General features: G+C 29.8%; 2 protein-coding genes across 2 annotated transcripts; both read left to right on the top strand.

Moving 5' to 3' along the window:
- The first annotated feature begins 221 nt into the window (after nucleotides 1-221).
- Nucleotides 222-7,729, top strand: LOC136986558 (vitellogenin-like). The gene is made up of 11 exons (XM_067284124.1): nucleotides 222-239; nucleotides 3,518-3,675; nucleotides 4,185-4,403; nucleotides 4,743-4,898; nucleotides 4,982-5,168; nucleotides 6,016-6,268; nucleotides 6,339-6,504; nucleotides 6,577-6,759; nucleotides 6,854-7,151; nucleotides 7,226-7,507; nucleotides 7,590-7,729. Exons 2-10 carry the CDS (start codon nucleotides 3,622-3,624, stop codon nucleotides 7,495-7,497), a joined length of 1,788 nt encoding a protein of 595 aa, XP_067140225.1. The 5' UTR covers nucleotides 222-239; nucleotides 3,518-3,621; the 3' UTR covers nucleotides 7,498-7,507; nucleotides 7,590-7,729.
- A 3,643-nt stretch (nucleotides 7,730-11,372) lies between these two features.
- LOC136986547 (uncharacterized) lies at nucleotides 11,373-15,298 on the top strand. The gene is made up of 7 exons (XM_067284107.1): nucleotides 11,373-12,320; nucleotides 12,425-12,605; nucleotides 13,493-13,653; nucleotides 13,753-13,924; nucleotides 14,420-14,625; nucleotides 14,710-14,906; nucleotides 14,974-15,298. Exons 1-7 carry the CDS (start codon nucleotides 11,373-11,375, stop codon nucleotides 15,257-15,259), a joined length of 2,151 nt encoding a protein of 716 aa, XP_067140208.1. The 3' UTR covers nucleotides 15,260-15,298.
- The last annotated feature ends 2,301 nt before the right edge of the window (nucleotides 15,299-17,599 follow it).

Raw genomic sequence — 17,599 nt, 5'->3', positions numbered from 1 at the left:
TACTATTATTTCTTTTATTCTTTATTCAATTTACCTATAGTGCCCACTTACCATGTAAGTTACTTTTTCTATTGTTTTTTGTTTTTTGTTTTTTTAAATATAAATTTAAAATTTAATTTCGATTTTAAATCAAGAATTTATGTAATGCAAAATTTTACATTTGTAAAGAAATAATTTTCATTAATAAAACGCTTTTTTAGCCTCTTCAAGATGTAGCAGGCGGCATTGTTCGAAAGAAAGTAAGTATTCCTTTACATTTTGGCACGAGAAGAATATTTAATTTACTTTATTTTAGAATTATATAAGTACTAATTTGTTTGATACACATTATTAATCTTTCATATTATTATAATAATCAGATAAATAGTAATGTTTAATGTAAATTCAAGGTCTCCTCTTTTGGTGGCTAAAGCGCAACTTACCTAATGGTTCAGCTGATGCGATATATCTGACCATTCTGAATAAAATTCTTAGGTAACATGGCTAAAATCCTTTCAAAATAATTAAAATATTATGTTAGAAAGGGTAAATCACGGTGTTATTTTGTTACTACGTCAATAATGTCTCCTTAAGTTCCACTTTCAGAGTATGCCTAGTTGATCCTGTCCATTACACTTAATATAATTTAAAATAATAATTACAGGAATGAGTAATAGCTACTATAATTGGATATTGCTAATTATCTACCTATGGTTTGAAGACTAATTCAAATGTATAGGGTGTCCCACTTAAAATCGTACCGACTAAGATGATGAAACATTAGTGATGTAAATTTTAAAGGGAATATTGCACAAGGACACCTCTTCGAATAAGGTTAAAATAAGGCTTGAATAAGGTTAAAATAAAGTTTCTAACGAGTGACCTTTGCCTTAATTCGTTTGTATCGTTTCCTGTATCGTATCTTTGAGTGGGGCCGATTTTACGGGACTTTGTTACATCCTATTTAACTATATCATTCTAAAACTTACATTAAACATTATTTTTAATTTGTTTATATACATAATTGTTATTTTTAAAATAAAATTATTTTAGCTATTAATTTATTTAAAGCAATGAATGAGTTTATAAGAAAATTTGATAATTTTATTATGATAATTAAGTGACCTTTGGTGATGAATGCATAAAATTACGTTCAGATTAGGACTTTTGAGAGTCTTTAAGTCATAATTAACTTCATAAAACCTAATAATAAATCTATCAAAGGTTACATTATTATGTAAGCTATTCAATATTCTAACTGAATGATTTCAGAAAAATATTTAATAACTTCTATAAGTTGCATATGTTAAAGAACCATTCTGTTATGCTGCGCTAAAAATGCATCAATTTTAAAATATTGATGTAGTTGAGAGGGAAAGTTGATAGTGTCAAAAAAGTTTAATCGATAAAATCAAAAGATAGTTAATAATTACGGACTTTAGCACCCAAAATTACTTATAATTTTGCAGCTTCAATAAAAAAAGTAACTCTTTAGTAGGAGATGTTTTTTATTGAACAGCACTATTCTTGATAAATAAATGATATATTATATAGATAAAAATATGCATAATAATCATATAAATGTAAAAAATAAAGTGTAATACTTTTCAAGGTTATTATTAAATCTGATAAAAATCTATGAATTTTACATAAATTTTCGTCTTTCTGTAAATTAATGTGCTGTTTAAATATATTTGTCAGCTGTTTTAAGTTTGTTTATAAATAATAAACAGACGAATGACATATTGAAATCAATTATAATCTTTAAACCCATCAGATCTCTATATTTAATCAATTAAATTTATCAAATATTATAGATTTAAAAGGTTGTTAATTTATTATCAAATATAATTAGTTTATAAATTATATTAAGAATTTATTATCTTTCGAAATCATTTCTATAATTTTTAATGAAGGCCCTCTTACAGGAAGTCATTAGGACCATTTTTTTGGCTTAAGTCTTACAGTAATAGAGGCCTCAAAAATATTTATTACAAATGATTCATTCCATTGAGTTTATTTTGTATAAAGAAAACGATCTTTATTTTTAAACTGAATTTTATTTTAAAAATATAATAAAATTTTTAGCGCTTGTTTTATATATATATTTTTAATATATTGGTGTACCAGAAAGCTATGAGATCCCGGACATCTCTGATATGCTTATTATATAATCAAATATTATTTGCATTAAAACTGCATGGATTCTGAAAAGAAAATTAAAGTATATTTTCGTATTTCATTAAAAATGAATGACGGTAATTTACATAGTAAGCGAAAAATACAAGGAAAAAACTCCCACGATCGCCTCTGTAAGTGAAGATTTGTGTTACTTTAGTGTCAACGGTAAGACTGAAACGGCGGATTGTGAAGACATTTTTCTGTATTCTTCGCTTACAATTTTACTATGTAAAATGTATTTCATTTTTTTGTAATTATTATCGATAAAATACTATATTATATTACATTAATAATACATTAGGAGAGACCGTTCCGTGTAAATTTCGTGACGCGTATCTCATCAAGAGACTTTACTAGTCTATTGCTAAATAGCAATCTGTGATATGAATTTCAGCAAGAGGTGGACAAGGGAAGTGGTGAACCTATTTCAGGGGTCTTGTTTAACTTTTTCAGGCTACACTTGCAAGTCAGCATGTTTTGCACCATTCCCATTGAGACTAAGCCTTGAATAAATATGTCTATTGGGGTGCTTATAGGTCTTTATTAAGTGTTGGCCAATCACGAATTTTCCCACTATCGCAGCAAAAAATCCGTTTCCATCAACGGATAGTAATGGAACGGTCAACAGTTGGAACGAGCTTGCATCAATATTGAATCTTTCAAAATTAATCATTATTAAGAGATATTTTTATATCATTAATAGGTTTTCTAAGCGATTAGTGATCAAAGTGCCATTGCCAAAGTGTTACCTGATTACAAATACAGAATGAGTCTGCATCTGATGACGAACTGGTCACATATCTCTCATAGAAAAATCGTCAATGGATATTTGCAATCAAGGATGAAAAGAAATATTTATCAATAGTTGACTTAAATGACATACAGTATTTGCCAAGTCGTCATCGCCAATACTTGTAGCTTCTTCATCTATTTTGGTGTCAGTAATGTTTTTGTTTAATGTCTGTTTTGATGGGTACGCCAAAGTTGGCTAATATTAAAACACAGCATGTGTAGCTATGTATCATCCTGTTCCATGGTTGGACGATTTACCATTTAAGTGTTTTTGGGGAACTTACTGACGAAATAGTAGCTTCAAAAGTTGTACAATGAACAGTGCTGTGACAGTGTATAATTTATTTTCCTCTACAGCTCAATTCACAACAAATAATTCTAAACCAAAGTATCGGGACGTGGAACTGTCTTCCCTATATTGTATATAGCAGTAAACGATTGAAATTATATATTTAAGTTGAAAAATGATTGAATGTTTATTTAAAGTTAAGTAAATTTCACTAAATTAAAACTAGATTTAATTTCTTTTTCTATTATTTTAAAACAATTTTATATATTTGAATAGCTTGCAACAAATTCGATTACGAAGATCACACGTCTTACTTTTATGATTTTCAAAGTTCGAATGTTATTTATTGGGATAAACTTGGACTATTAAAACCTATAGCTATGTCTGCTAAAGTCGAAATCATAAAAATGGATGATTGTGACATGATACTTAAGGTTAGTCATTTATTTACTACTAAAATTTAAAAATGTTAATTAATTATATTGTTTAAAACTATGATAATGTATTAATGTAAAATGATATAATAGTTTATACATGGTGATTTATAAATCAAGCAGAATACATAATACATATAGGCCTACCAGTATATATCTATACACACACACACACACACACACACACACACACACAGTATCGAGGTGGCTTCAGTAATAAAACAAATCAGAGTAAAATAATTTTATGTGTGATTTTAAAACAGATACAGTATAAACACGCCAACGAAATTCATATATAGGTATGTATTGTATATTTAGTGGCTGCAATTAATTCCAATCTTCCCTTATTATATTAATATATTTAATTTTATATCTAATATGATACTTTGTGTTTTTATATTTTATTCTGAATTTTTTGAATAACCCATTTATTCATAAATACGGCACTACATCACAGAAATAATTGACATATTATCGAATACTATGACTACTATTAATTTTTTTTATAGATTCATGAAACAAGACTATTAGCTAATGATATCAGTAAAGCAAAATTAAGGGAATTAACGCGGCATGATCTTCCATTTTCCTTCGAAGATGGCAAAATCAGTGAAATATGTCCTGCACCAGAAGAAAAAAGGAATGTTCTTAATATTAAACGAGCCATATTATCCGCTTTTCAAAATAGTATGAAAAATTTCGATGATTCAGATGAAAGTGTCCTTGAGGTAAAAATAATTTGATTGTATTTAAGTTATTATATGTAATGATAAAGGAGTTCACAGCTTGTCTCTAGCGACCCCCGAGGGGTCAACACCTAAATAGGGGTCAGTTTACCATAGAAAGTTCTCCCGGGAGGCACTTTGGCAGATTGCTCTTGTGTTGCGTTGCCTTATATTTTTAAATTAAATTAATAAAATTAATTAATTTTATCTAAATATTTGAATAAAAGGATTCATTTTGATATAATTTTGCCATTGTAATTAAATAACAAATTTAGAATTTAAATTATAATATTGAAATTATGTAATATTTAATTTTGATTAAATTTGAAAATTTCATTTAAGAATGATATCATTGGAAGTTGTTGGGCATCTTATTCCATTATGGAAAAGGAGAAAAATAAAATTATAGTCAGAAAATTTAAAAATCCAGGAAATTGTGAGACAATTTCGAATGGAAATACAGTGTCACTAACGACATTAGATTCTTTTAGTGGGGCGGTAAGTATTCCGCGCACGAATTTTAAACAGATACCATTTGAAATGAAATGACATCTACATAACTCCTTTCGAATATGAAATAGGAAACCGCAATTATAGAACAGATGTATGAATGCGAACAAACTATTGAAGGAAAAATTCTTACAAAGTCTGCGTGTAATGAAAGCAGCGTATTTACAATTTCCACGGAAAAAGATTCACAGTTTAAGTCAAATGCTAAAATTGAACTTCGCTTGACAGACATTTCACAAAAACCTCGGACGCCATCTTGTAAGTAATATTTTTCATTTTTTAATTCTAGGATTCTTCTTACAGAACAAAAGCTTTCGAAACGCATAGTATGTTTTCGAAACATAAATAATGCTCATATTAATTAGTGTCATTAAAGATGAAGTATGGTAGATCAGCTACTGGTGTAGTAACGACTTCCCTACTATTGGATAGGATTCTATTTAAAATTGTGCATGCTTGTGCGCGAAGTCACCAGCCAGATTCTGAAAGGCTTATAATTTTTCATTAATGGATAGTTTATATTATTAATAGATAGTTTATATCGAAATTCGTTTTGTTTTTCTTGCATGGTTAACTTCCGTTTCTCACCGTGGCAATGGATGAGATAAAAAAATAATAAACAATGTAGAATTAGTGACCACAAATTGGTTATGTCCCGTGAAAGAAGATTTAAATACAAATGATATACATAATCAATTCATCTACGAATGTTTGAATTGATGTTAAATATCTAGGATCGGTTAATGTTACCTATGGTGTCAAAATGGCGGCTTGTCTCTGATTCCAGCAAACAGAAGAAAGGAAACAATGGGGACGCACGTTCTAACTTAACCTAACCTATTCTAATAAATTACCATAATTATTACCAATCAAATTATTAGAATAGGTTAGATTAGATTAGAACATGCGTCCCCATTGTTTCCTTTCTTCTGTTTGCTGAAATCAGAGACGAGTCGCCATTTTGGCACCATAGGTAACATTAACCCTAGGATCTTATAATTTATAAGAGTAATTTTCGAAATTTATATTAATGTGTTTCGACAGAAGTTTTGAATGTAATTTTAAAACATTAAAAGCAATTGATTATAATTTAAATTCCGTATAGATAGAATTCATAGAAGAGAACACTTACTCTACGCTCATCAACCACACACGTTCTCGAATTCGGCTTATAAGGAATCTTTACAAATCTTGCATGATATGTGTTCCAAAATTCTTTCAAGAAATAAAGTTGATCCAGAAATACCTGGGCTTTATGCAAGTTTAGTACGGTCTCTTCGCAAAGTGAAATCAGAAGAATTAGAAAAAATTTATAATAAATTGGATAATGGAGAAATATGCTCATCAGATTGGTTAAAGTAAATACACATTTTTACGTAAATACGAATTTATATTTAAATTTAATAAATACATAAATGCTATTTGTAGGCGTCTTGCTGACGATATATTACCTCATATCGGTCACGAAGGTTCTGTCAAAATAATGGCAAGAAAGATTCAAAGTGAAACCGTTAATAAAATTCAAGCAGCTCTTTGGGCCACCAGTTTAGCTTTCATTAAACATCCCACCGAAGAAGCTATTTCAGCAGTTGTGGTAAATATTGTTATCTCTAAATAAAATACTATAACAAAATAATTAATATGAATCTTTAAATGATTACAATAGCCATTGTTGGATTACAAAAAAGCTGGAACACAAGCTCTTCTAGGGATTACTGCAATGTGTAATAATTATTGCATGAAAAATACAAACTGTGAACATTCAAAAGCTATTCAGGATGTAATAACTTCTCTAAACAGATACTTGAGGTATAGATGCAATGTTTATCAACCAACAGAAATAAAACAGGTAATAACAAGTCTATTGTTATAGTACAATACATTGAAATTGAAAAATATTTCCATGACTTTAAATAATATAAGGATGTATATTTTATTTAAAGGTTATTGCAGCTTTGAAGAGCTTCGGAAATTTGGGACGAAACGGAGCTGCATGGAGACAGATTTTGGAATGTTCATCACAAAAGTCTAATGTCGTTACCATTCGATTAGCAGCGATAGAAGCATTCCGGCGAACACCCTGCAAAGAAGAGGTTAACCAAAAGTTATTGGACATGTTCTCTAGACGGGATGAACAGGTTGAAATACGTATTGCGGCTTATCTAGGAGTAATGAGATGTGCGGATAAAGAACTCGTGAGAAGGATCCAACAAATTTACGACTCAGAAAGGCTCAATCAAAGTACGAATAAAATACATTTTTGAATTTGGATTAATTGTTTAATGAATTACTATAAATGTGTTTTTGTTTTCTAGTAAAAACATTCGTCTATTCTCATATAACAAATCTTCAAGAAAGTTCTTCTCCCGAAAAAGAAGATATCAGAAGAATTGTGAGAGAATTCCGATTTCAACCTCAGCAACTCGATATCAGGAAATATTCTCAAAATATTGAATTGTCAAATTACATTCAGCGCATGTATTTAGGAGGAGAATTTGATTCAAATATTATTTACTCGAAAAAATTCAGTCGCGCCTCGATCTTTCATGGCAAATTTCACTTCGTTCGTTCGTGGAAAATCCATTAATGTTATGGAAGTTAGTTTGTTTTCGTGAAGTACGATATAAAAACCTCATTATTTTAGAAAAAGATTGATGATATTAACATTTTCTTTGATAGGTTGGAGGAAGATTAGATGGTTTCGATCAATGGTTGAAGAATTCGTTATCGTCAATATCAGAATTTGATCATATGACTTTTAGTGAATTTGTAAAATATGCTTTTAATGCTGCTAAGAAAAACTTTCAATCGTTACGGTCTTTGCCTGATACATTTAAACATAAATTTCAATCTAATATTGATTCATTCGTTGCGTTTGTGAGTTATTTATATCCGTTAAAACTTTTAATTTATATTATTTAAAATAACAATTGTTTTATTTTAAAGACGAAGAAAAACATGCCATCGGATGCTTATGGATCACTCTATTTTAAATATCTGGGAAATGAACTCATGTGGTTATCTATAGATGAAAAAAGTGATTTCAATATCGAAAAATTTATCGATGTGATGGATATAATATCAAAGGTAATTTTTGTTTATGTCAGGTTTATAAAATTTCGCTTTTAAATCATTAATAAGTTTGTAAATTCTTTTAAGCTTGCAAGAAATCAAAAACTTGATACAGCTCATAGTTTGTTTCTGGATACTTCTTATGTTTTTCCTAGTATTTCTGGTAATGCTCTAACTGTCGATATTGCTGGATCAGCAATACTCGGACTGAAGGGCGAAGGAAAATTGGATATCAGAAAAGTATTTTTATCTCCTCGAAATGTTGATATTGAAGGAAAATTTGTCACCAGGTAAAAACTATAGTAAACATTGCTATCGAATAGATTGCATTTTACTAATAAATTCTTAATTATTTAGTTTTGCTAGTGAACTAAATGCAGTTGTAGGATATAATTCATTATTAAAAATTTCAAAAATAAAATACGTTGCTAAAGCACATGGTGGTTCAGTTCTTAAAGGTAAATTAGCAATTAAAGACGGACGCATTTTTAATATGAATATTGATCTACCGGAGGAAAACGTAGACTTGTTAACAGTAAGGTACAAAATGATAATAATACTTTCATATTTTATGTATATTTCTGTTTGTGAAATAATGACTTAAAATAATTTTTTTTTAGCACCAATGTTATTCGTATAGATAAAGATGGAAATGAAATGAGAAACTCATCTTCTATGGGAATTCGCGATTGCTTGAAAACGTTTAGAAAAGTGATGGGTTACGACATCTGCACGTATATGACATTTCCCGCTACCGAATTGAAACCAAAATTTCCATTTATATCTTTAAAAATTCCCTTTACTAAACCTTTTGAAGCGGGAATTTCACTTAGAAAACAAGACCCTTCTTTGAAGGGAATCCTATTAAATATCGAGTTACCAAACCATAACGTAAGATTTGTAACACTCTCATTTTCTTTTACACAATTAATATTTATGCTTATATATATTGTTTTAAATAGGTTTACAGCAATAGAAAGTTTAAATTTGAATTTGATACTCCTGGTTCGTCGATAGATAGAAAATATTCTTTAGAAATTGATACTCCTGGTACTGTTGATACTTATGATACAAACCAGAATCGAACTTATTCGTTTCGGGTATATACGCCATTCATTGCAGTGGAAATGAAAAGCAAGTTATTTAATCAGTACTTTTTATTAAAAAGTTGTGTGTTTTTATTAATAATCAATTTAATTATTGTAAAACTACTTTTTTAGGGAATATACTGAATATCCCAAAAAAGAACATCTTTGATCTTAAAATGAATATTGGTGGAAAACAAAATTGGAGATTTCTTGCGGAATTTGAAACTGATAATAGAGAAAATAGCGTTGAACATCACGTAAATTTCGAAATATCTAATCCTAATCGAGAACCGTTTTTCATTAAAGGTACCGTTATTCGTAAAAAAGGGAAAAAGTCTGTAATTACAGTCAATTTACTTTCTAACAAACAATCACCGTACCATGTACTAATTAGAGGTGAGTAACTAAAACACTTAACACTTTTTCTAATTGGAATTATCATTATGTTCTGTTTCATTAATTATATTAAACTTTAAAATCAAATTTTAGGAAACATCATTAAAGAGCAAGATGGTCAAACAATTAAGTTAAGTGCAGATTTTTATACTGAACTTCCATTTACAAAAGTTCAAATTTATGGTTCAGCACAAGCAAATAAGAAAACAATATTTTATGATATGAATATAAATTATCATACAAAGGACCAAAAGCACAGTTTGAAAAGTACTTGCAGGATTCAAAATTTAAGCACTAAGTTCGTTACCTTACTTCAAACTATGGCTGATCTGCAATCTACTCAGTATCCTAAGTACAACTCTAAGATAGAGTGGGGTTTCAAATATAAACCAAAAGAACATATAGAAAATATGTTAACTATAAAGGGTGGTAACGAAACTATTTTCCACGTTCATCAAATAAATACAATTATGAAAGAAGGTCCTCAAGAATATACAGTATTAAACAATCTACAAGTTGTAGTAATCCCTAAATTCAGAGCTGATTATGAAATGAGTTTCGCTGTAAACTACGATGGCAAAACACCAACCATCGACATCTTTCTAGAAATTCAAAAAAGTAGAACAGTAATCCTTAAATCCAATTTAGAGTATTCGTTGATATCTGAAAAACCGGTGAAGATGATGCTTAATTTCATTTTGGAATATCCATATAGAACTATAAAATATACTGATGAATTAACAGAAGTATCTCCGAATGAATTTAAAGGAAAATCAAAATTACAATGGGACAAAGATGAAGAACTTACTTTTGAATATTCATACAAACTCAAAAAAGAAATAAACTATTTCCAACACGAAATCGATGCTGATTTCTCTGCACCTTGGTTACGTTCTCCAGTAGAATATAAAGGTTTATTAAAAATGAGTGAAAATTCTTTAGATTTTAAAAGCTCCACAGGTTATAGAGGGAAACCTGCTTATAAAGTAGATGTTAAAATTGCTCCAAGAGAATCGAGTATGCTGTACGTCGATATTCCTAATTATGGAAGGAGTGGAGTTGAATTCGATGTTAGTGGGGAAGACACAATATTAAAATTCGATTTACGTAGACCAGAAAGCAAACGTAGAATTTTAGGTCATTTAAGTATGAGGACAGAACCAAATCTTGTAACTCAGCTAGAGCTAAGCTGGGATGCAGACAGAGATCCAACAGCTAGACTGGCATTCAAAAGCGAAGTGCAAATTCGGTCTGGTAAACATTGTGTAATTATAAATACATTTGAATATAAAAACGATATATCTATTTACTCGAAAGTGAAAATAAGCAATAGAGTTTTGCTGGGTCCTCATGATTTCATTTTGGAAGTAAAAGAAGAGAAATCTTTTTCCGTTCGTTTACACTATGAAATTGACGAAAGCGTTTTGAAATTAAAATTTTCTACCGAATTTCAAGGTGAAGAAATATTTCGTGCTTACATGATAGGAAAGATGCTCGCTCAAAGAGCTCGTAGAGAAGTATCATGTGTTGCCGGTATTTATTCATTCAATCCCGAATGGGATAGAAAAGAAATACGTCTTACTCATATACAAGATTTTTCACAGTTGGTCAACTATAAAACAGAATTTGAAGTCTACTTAGCTTCTGATAAGCGATATCTTCTAAGAGCAGAACTCAATACTTTTAGTTTATCAATTATAGAAGCAGCTTTAACATTGAAAACACCTATTAAGATTTTAAAACACGAGAAATCAGAGTGACTTCAGAGATTTCTTATAATAAACTTAAGTTTAGTGGTAATTATATAACAGACGAAGGGAAAACTTTGTCTTTTTTTGGCCATTCAGAGACGAAAGAGTTAGGTGGTGTATTTCAATTTAATATTTTAATACCGACATCCAAATTTATGCAAAACGCAAAATTACAGATAGAATATAATTTGAAATCACCGAACTACACACTTCAAGGCTATTTGTTTGTTAATGATGAAAAAAAATTAAATATGAGTGGTGGTTTTTCGGGACGTAACTTACACAATTTCGAATGCAATATTGTAATTGAAAGTTACTTAACATCAGCATTTGTGGGTCATATAAAAGGTAAAATAAACAACTTACTTAAAAAAATTGATGTAGTTTTCAGGAATAATTCAATGGAAAAATTCTCCGCCAGATTTTTTACTGATTCTGGTCGACCCGATCATAATGGAGAATTAGAAGTAAAAGGCGAAGGAAAACGAATTATTTATATGGATGTAAAATGCGAGGAAACATTCGCAAAGAAACGTTGTTATTTGAATTTCGGTGGAGCCATCACATCATTTGTTCTTTTAAATTTTACTAGAGAAAATTTTATAATCAAGCCTGCAATTAATATCTGTTGGAAAGGAAAATACAAGAATTTTGATTGCGTAGAAATTGACATTTCATTGAAGCATGAGTATAGTCCTCATACTACAGATGTTGCACGTGGAATCAAAATTAATATAAAAACACCCGGAAAAGAAGAATGGTCATTAGAATTCTTGAAAAGTATGAAAAAAGAAGATTATCAACATAAGTTTATACTTGCTTCTCCCGAAATAAAAATAGGATACGACGTACATATCGCCGACATTGGATTACCGACAAAGACTGGACAAATACAAATATATTTTCCGTCTAGAGTGATTAAAGCACAAGGTCGTCTTCGGGCGGAATTTTTTGATTTTGACATATCGTCCGAACTGTCATTAGATGCTAAAAGACAACCTGATAGAAAATATTCTTTCGATTATTATTATAAATATAAGTATGTTGGTATAACTTACCATATCGATTCTAAACTTGAATTAAACTCTCCGGCTCTTTCTAAGGTAAAGAATTTTTACATAAATTTTAGACATATAAATAAAGTTTTCATTAAAATTGCGAATTTTTTAAACTAATAATTTTATTTTCATAAAATGAATTTTTCTAGCCAATTTCAGCGGAATTTAATGCGCTTGCTAAGACGGAAGATGACGTGTTTTCTACCTATACAACTTTTACATTAGATTATTCTAATAATCGCAGAAAAAATATCTATGCCGATATTCGTACTAACATTTCTCCGGATTTAGTAGGAAATAATACCATTTCTTTCCTTTTACGTTCAGAAGGTATGTTGTAATTAGTTGCATGGAATACAGAGCGTGGTTCAAAAATAGTAATAGAAATCTAAGCAACCTCAAAATGCATTGTTTCAAAAAATTGGAATAAGGTATAGAGAGACGTTTTAATTCAGATATTAAAAGTTTTGCGTTATTAATAAAAAAATATAAAAAATAAATCGAAGAAATTGAATAATGTGATGTCATAAAGTACCAAAACTTTATGAATCATTTTTACTCGTACCACTATTTTTGAACCATTCTTTATAGTATAGAGTGATCATAATTAAAGTATCTATTTAATACCGTATAGAGAGATATTTATCAGTTCAAATGCAACCAAATTTGATGTGGTGACATTTCAAGACATTCGGAAGACCTTTTCTTAATACGAAAACTTGCCATTATGGCACTTTTGGCGCTGCAAGCAACCAAGCAAGCAGTTTTATTTATGGGGACACTTCAAAAGTGTGATTTATCGTGAGTATGCTGCAAACTTAGTAAAGCCTCAAAACACAGTATCACGTGTGAAAATCACAGAAGATCATTTATGGTCGGCATTAACCACACTGTTCATTTCCTTCCGGTCTTAACCTTCAGAATTGGGATCAGATTGAACAGTATCACCTACGTCGCTAAGGTCTCTTTATAACACGAGTGTCAAGTAAATAAACTATTTCTTGTATGAAGTTCCAAAAGTGACACAGTGCCGAGTTACTAATTGGATTTTATGAAAACGCCTTTGACACGTCCTGAAATGTCACCATACCAAATTATATTGCATTTGGACTGCTAAATGTATCTCTAGACATCGATGAATAGAGGTACTTTAATTACAATTACCCGGTACATAAGCTATTCAATATAATATATATATTTTTAAAAATTTTGACTAGATTATCGACTTCTGAATATTTGGATGAACTCACATTTGGCTTATACCAGAGAACTGATAAGTTCTGGTTTTCAATGGGAATTCACATCAAATTACGGTAGAAAAAAATCTGGATTATCATTTATAAAAATAGAGCTACTAAATAACACTTTCGAAATTTTGGTAAGTATCTTCAATGGTATTAATTTGATATAATAATTTTGTTCGTTTAGTCATAGTTATATTAATATAATAAATACAACTTTAAAAATAATTTTATAGCATAAATGCGATAAAGATACATTTGACGCATTTGGAAAATGGAAGTTTTTAAGTAATGATATTCTTATAACTGATCTTGATGTACGAATCAATAATGAACGACGAAAGAGAATAGAAGCTACTACTGAATATCGTAAACCTTGTATAACTATAATTTATCACCTTGTAGGCAGTAAGTAATTTATATAAATCTTTATTCTGTACTAATTCTAGTTTAACGTTTGTTAATACGTTATTAGCTTGCCAGAATTTAGTGGTTCTAAGCTGAATAAACACTGTTAAGATCTTGTAACATGAAGCATGGTCATGGTCAGTCATGCTTCGTGTTACAAGATCTTAAATTGTAGCTGATGTTTTCGAGTTTGTTCCGAACAAAATTAAAATTTATAGAGTAGAAACTTTGCTGTTCTTTATATATACACACCTATGTATACAGAATCGAGCTAAATTAATTAATAAAAGTTCATACTGTAATGTAAAATAAATGCTAATTTGCTAACTTTTAATCGAGTAATGATCCTGAATTATGAATCTTATTTATTAAAATTAATTATATTTTATAACCTTGACGTGTTTGTTGTGAAGCCAAATACAAAATACAATTCTTAATTTTGATATTAATTATTATATTTTTATAATCGTTTACATTTTAAATCTTTTTTTTTAGATAAAACAAAAGAAACCAAGTATCATTTCTGTATCAACTTTGACAAACAGAATCTGTTATTATTAACTGCAAATGCATTTTATGATAATAAGAAAATTACAGATTTTTTGATTACATTTAATAGTAAAATAAACAAATTCCTAATTACGACGTCTGATGAAACTTCATTACAATCATTGGAGACTGCCGTTATTACAATCATTTCGGTACCAATTATTTTTAACGTTTAAACCAATTTATCCTTTACCATTTTAAAATTCTATATATATATATATATATATATTTTTCAGGATTCAGTAACGAATTTCGTAAATTATACAAGTTTAATGGGAATTATTGCAAAAGAATATATTTTAGAAAAATTAAGCGATTTTAACCCAACGTTTAATACCGGTGTCTGGCCAGAAATTTTAGAATTTGAAGAAGAATTAGAAAATAACGTTCGTCTCGCATCCAGAAAAGTACGAGCTATTTACCAAACGTTGCCGTAAGTGTATTTTTTACGCATTTGAAAACTCCAAAATATATTTCTAAAATGAGACTATTCTTTACAGATCGAAACGTGACATCAGAGACAGTCTCAAACCGTTAACAGATTACGTGGAAAAGATGAAAGAAGGATTGGGAGAATTTTATGATAAAGTACGTCCCAAGTTTCTCGATAAATATATTGACAAGTCAAAAAAAGCTATTGAAGAAACGACCAACTCAGTTTTTAACTATTTCCACTCACTGAAAGAAGTAGTCAGAAATCATGGGATAAAAGCGATTGTAAGCAAACTTTACTACGATATTCTTTCTTCATTATCGTCATTAAGTAAAGAAAAAAAAGTTGAATAAAGAGAACTTTATATTGTATTTTATAAATTAATCTGGAAATTAAAGTCAAATGTGATAATTTTTTTTGTTCCTTTCTTTCTTATAAAAAGATTACGTTATTAGTTGAATATTTAAAAATTTAAAACTTATTGTATAAATTATATAAGATAATAATTAAAATCGTTTTTTTTCAAAGTTTTATTCATATTAAATTTGTTGAATGACCACGAGGTTTTGATTATTTGCTTTTAGTAGTAGATAGACAATAAATCGCTGACGCTTCTTTTATCATTGTAATTGTTCGTGTATTCCTATATTTTATAAACAACAATAACAAAATGTTTATACTTTTTCGTTTAACCAAATTTATTTTGGTGTAACGCGAAGTTAGAAATATAAACATAATAGCAACAGTTCTTCCTGATGTAGCCCAAAGCTGGCTAATCGTACAGACTTATCACACCTTCGAGTCCAAAAATATACGCTTTATTAGTACCGGAAATGCATTTAGAACTCGTAATCCTTCATCAGTCCAAGCAGCAAGCGTAGATTACTATAAGCGAAATTTTTGGCATATATACATAACTTGATAATCTTTCTCTTAACGGAATCATTAGCCAATGACTGTACATTTACCTTCTGAGTAACTATTTAGATCAGGGGTGGCTAACTTTTGTATACATAAGATCTACTTTTTATCTTAAAAATGCGTCGCGATCGACTTGTTGTCATAGGCATAGTGTAAGTGGGGAGGGGGAGGTGTGAAATACATACTATGTTTATACACTGTGTTTCAGTACGTGGTGCACTGCTTATGAGTCGAGTCATAACTGCATGCATACTGTTGTGTTCGGTTACAAATATAATACATTAAGTCAAGACATCGCGAGCGATCGACCAAAATTGGCTTGGCGATCGACCTGTCGATCGCGATCGACTTGTTGGCCACCCCTGATTTAGATCACCAATAAAACAAATACTTAAAATTAATTGTATAGTGGTTAATACGTAATTTCAGTTTTCTTCCTTTTAAAATACGAAACGATATTCCGGAACAGGCTATAAAAATGTGCACCACTGCATAACAGGGATGTAATGAGGAAGGGATTGAATGCAATATTCGCAAAACGATAATCCAATTGAATGGAAAATATATTTAAAAAACTAATTAAATAAAAAAAACCACAAAATACCACTAATGTTTAAGCGTGATTTACATTGGAGGCGAAGGCCGCTTTGTCACGTTTCGCGCCCCTTCGCATTCAGTTAAATCACTCTTAACACGTGCCTCTTATTTTATATGTTTAAAATAAAAAACTTTCTGCATGCACTTACGTAAACTACAGAACAATATGGTTAACAATATATTACCCGTTATGATAGTTCAAGAAGAAACCAGTTGCAGGAATTTTTGTCAGTTTTTTGATATTTTTCCTTTAACTGGATCATTCAATTCTTCACGAGAATCCATTCATGTTGTACAGGGTGTACTTAGGCGCCATTTTTACAGTTTGCCCTGGAATCTCGTATTTCAGAAAGGTGGGAAAAAGCTGGAATTACATATTTTGTCATTTTTTACAACTTTTCAATTGATATCGATGCTCTATTTCTGTTGGAGACAGAGATAGTTTCCGTCCTTAGGATGTAAAGGAGAGGGAACAGATAATGGCTTCATTGTGAACGCATGATATCGACTGCTCAGAACAAGAGAGTTACAACTCAAAAATATAGATTTTTCATGAGAGCCATTTAAAGTTTTTAATCCCAGCTGATAAATCAGGGAATTGTTTAAAATCAATGGAATTTGGTTTGAATGTTAATTATAGTTATAACATTAAGTTGAAATATTAATATTATTTAAATTTATTTTCTCTGTTATATTATTACATATTTTTTGAGTTGCAACAGTTTAGCATTCAAAATGTCATTATTGTTTTCTCAGTTACAACTGTATGCTATACTTTTATTTTTACTTAGAACAGCTGTTTTCCATTACATAATAATATACATTTTACATAAAGATACAGTATTCATTTTAACAGAACAGAAAAATGTAATGTTACATTCTGGTTTTATGACTCATGCTGTTCCTAACATGACAAACAATAAAAATAAAAGTAAGAAAGTTCACAAAAAATGAACAAGACCATTAAAAAGTATCACTAATTGCTATGATTTTATCAGGCAAATTAGAGATCAGTCTTCTTCAACACTACTGGAAACTTTCAGAGAGTTATAAAATGATGCATGCACGCTTGGAATGACACCACTTTTACACAAGTCCAGCAAATCTTTCTTCTTTCCAGCATCTATCCCTGGTGGTGAAGAATAAGCTGGGTGCAGCATGACTTTGGCAGATCT

This window comes from Centruroides vittatus, unplaced genomic scaffold (assembly GCF_030686945.1).
Source record: "Centruroides vittatus isolate TY-2023 unplaced genomic scaffold, ASM3068694v2 scaffold_1152, whole genome shotgun sequence".
In the NCBI taxonomy this organism is placed as follows: domain Eukaryota; kingdom Metazoa; phylum Arthropoda; class Arachnida; order Scorpiones; family Buthidae; genus Centruroides; species Centruroides vittatus.
The sequence above is the reverse complement of the archived record's forward strand: the minus strand, read 5'-3'. Positions and strand labels throughout refer to the sequence as shown.

Bases quoted from the DNA above. Each gene is read 5' to 3' on its own strand.
- LOC136986547 (XM_067284107.1), top strand. From the start codon at position 11,373: ATGCAAAACGCAAAATTACAGATAGAATATAATTTGAAATCACCGAAC. The intron at 13,654-13,752 runs GTAAGTATCTTC...ATAATTTTATAG, and splicing joins ATAACACTTTCGAAATTTTG to CATAAATGCGATAAAGATAC. The intron at 14,626-14,709 runs GTACCAATTATT...TATATTTTTCAG, and splicing joins CCGTTATTACAATCATTTCG to GATTCAGTAACGAATTTCGT.
- LOC136986558 (XM_067284124.1), top strand. From the start codon at position 3,622: ATGTCTGCTAAAGTCGAAATCATAAAAATGGATGATTGTGACATGATA. The intron at 4,404-4,742 runs GTAAAAATAATT...ATTTCATTTAAG, and splicing joins CAGATGAAAGTGTCCTTGAG to AATGATATCATTGGAAGTTG. The intron at 4,899-4,981 runs GTAAGTATTCCG...AATATGAAATAG, and splicing joins TAGATTCTTTTAGTGGGGCG to GAAACCGCAATTATAGAACA.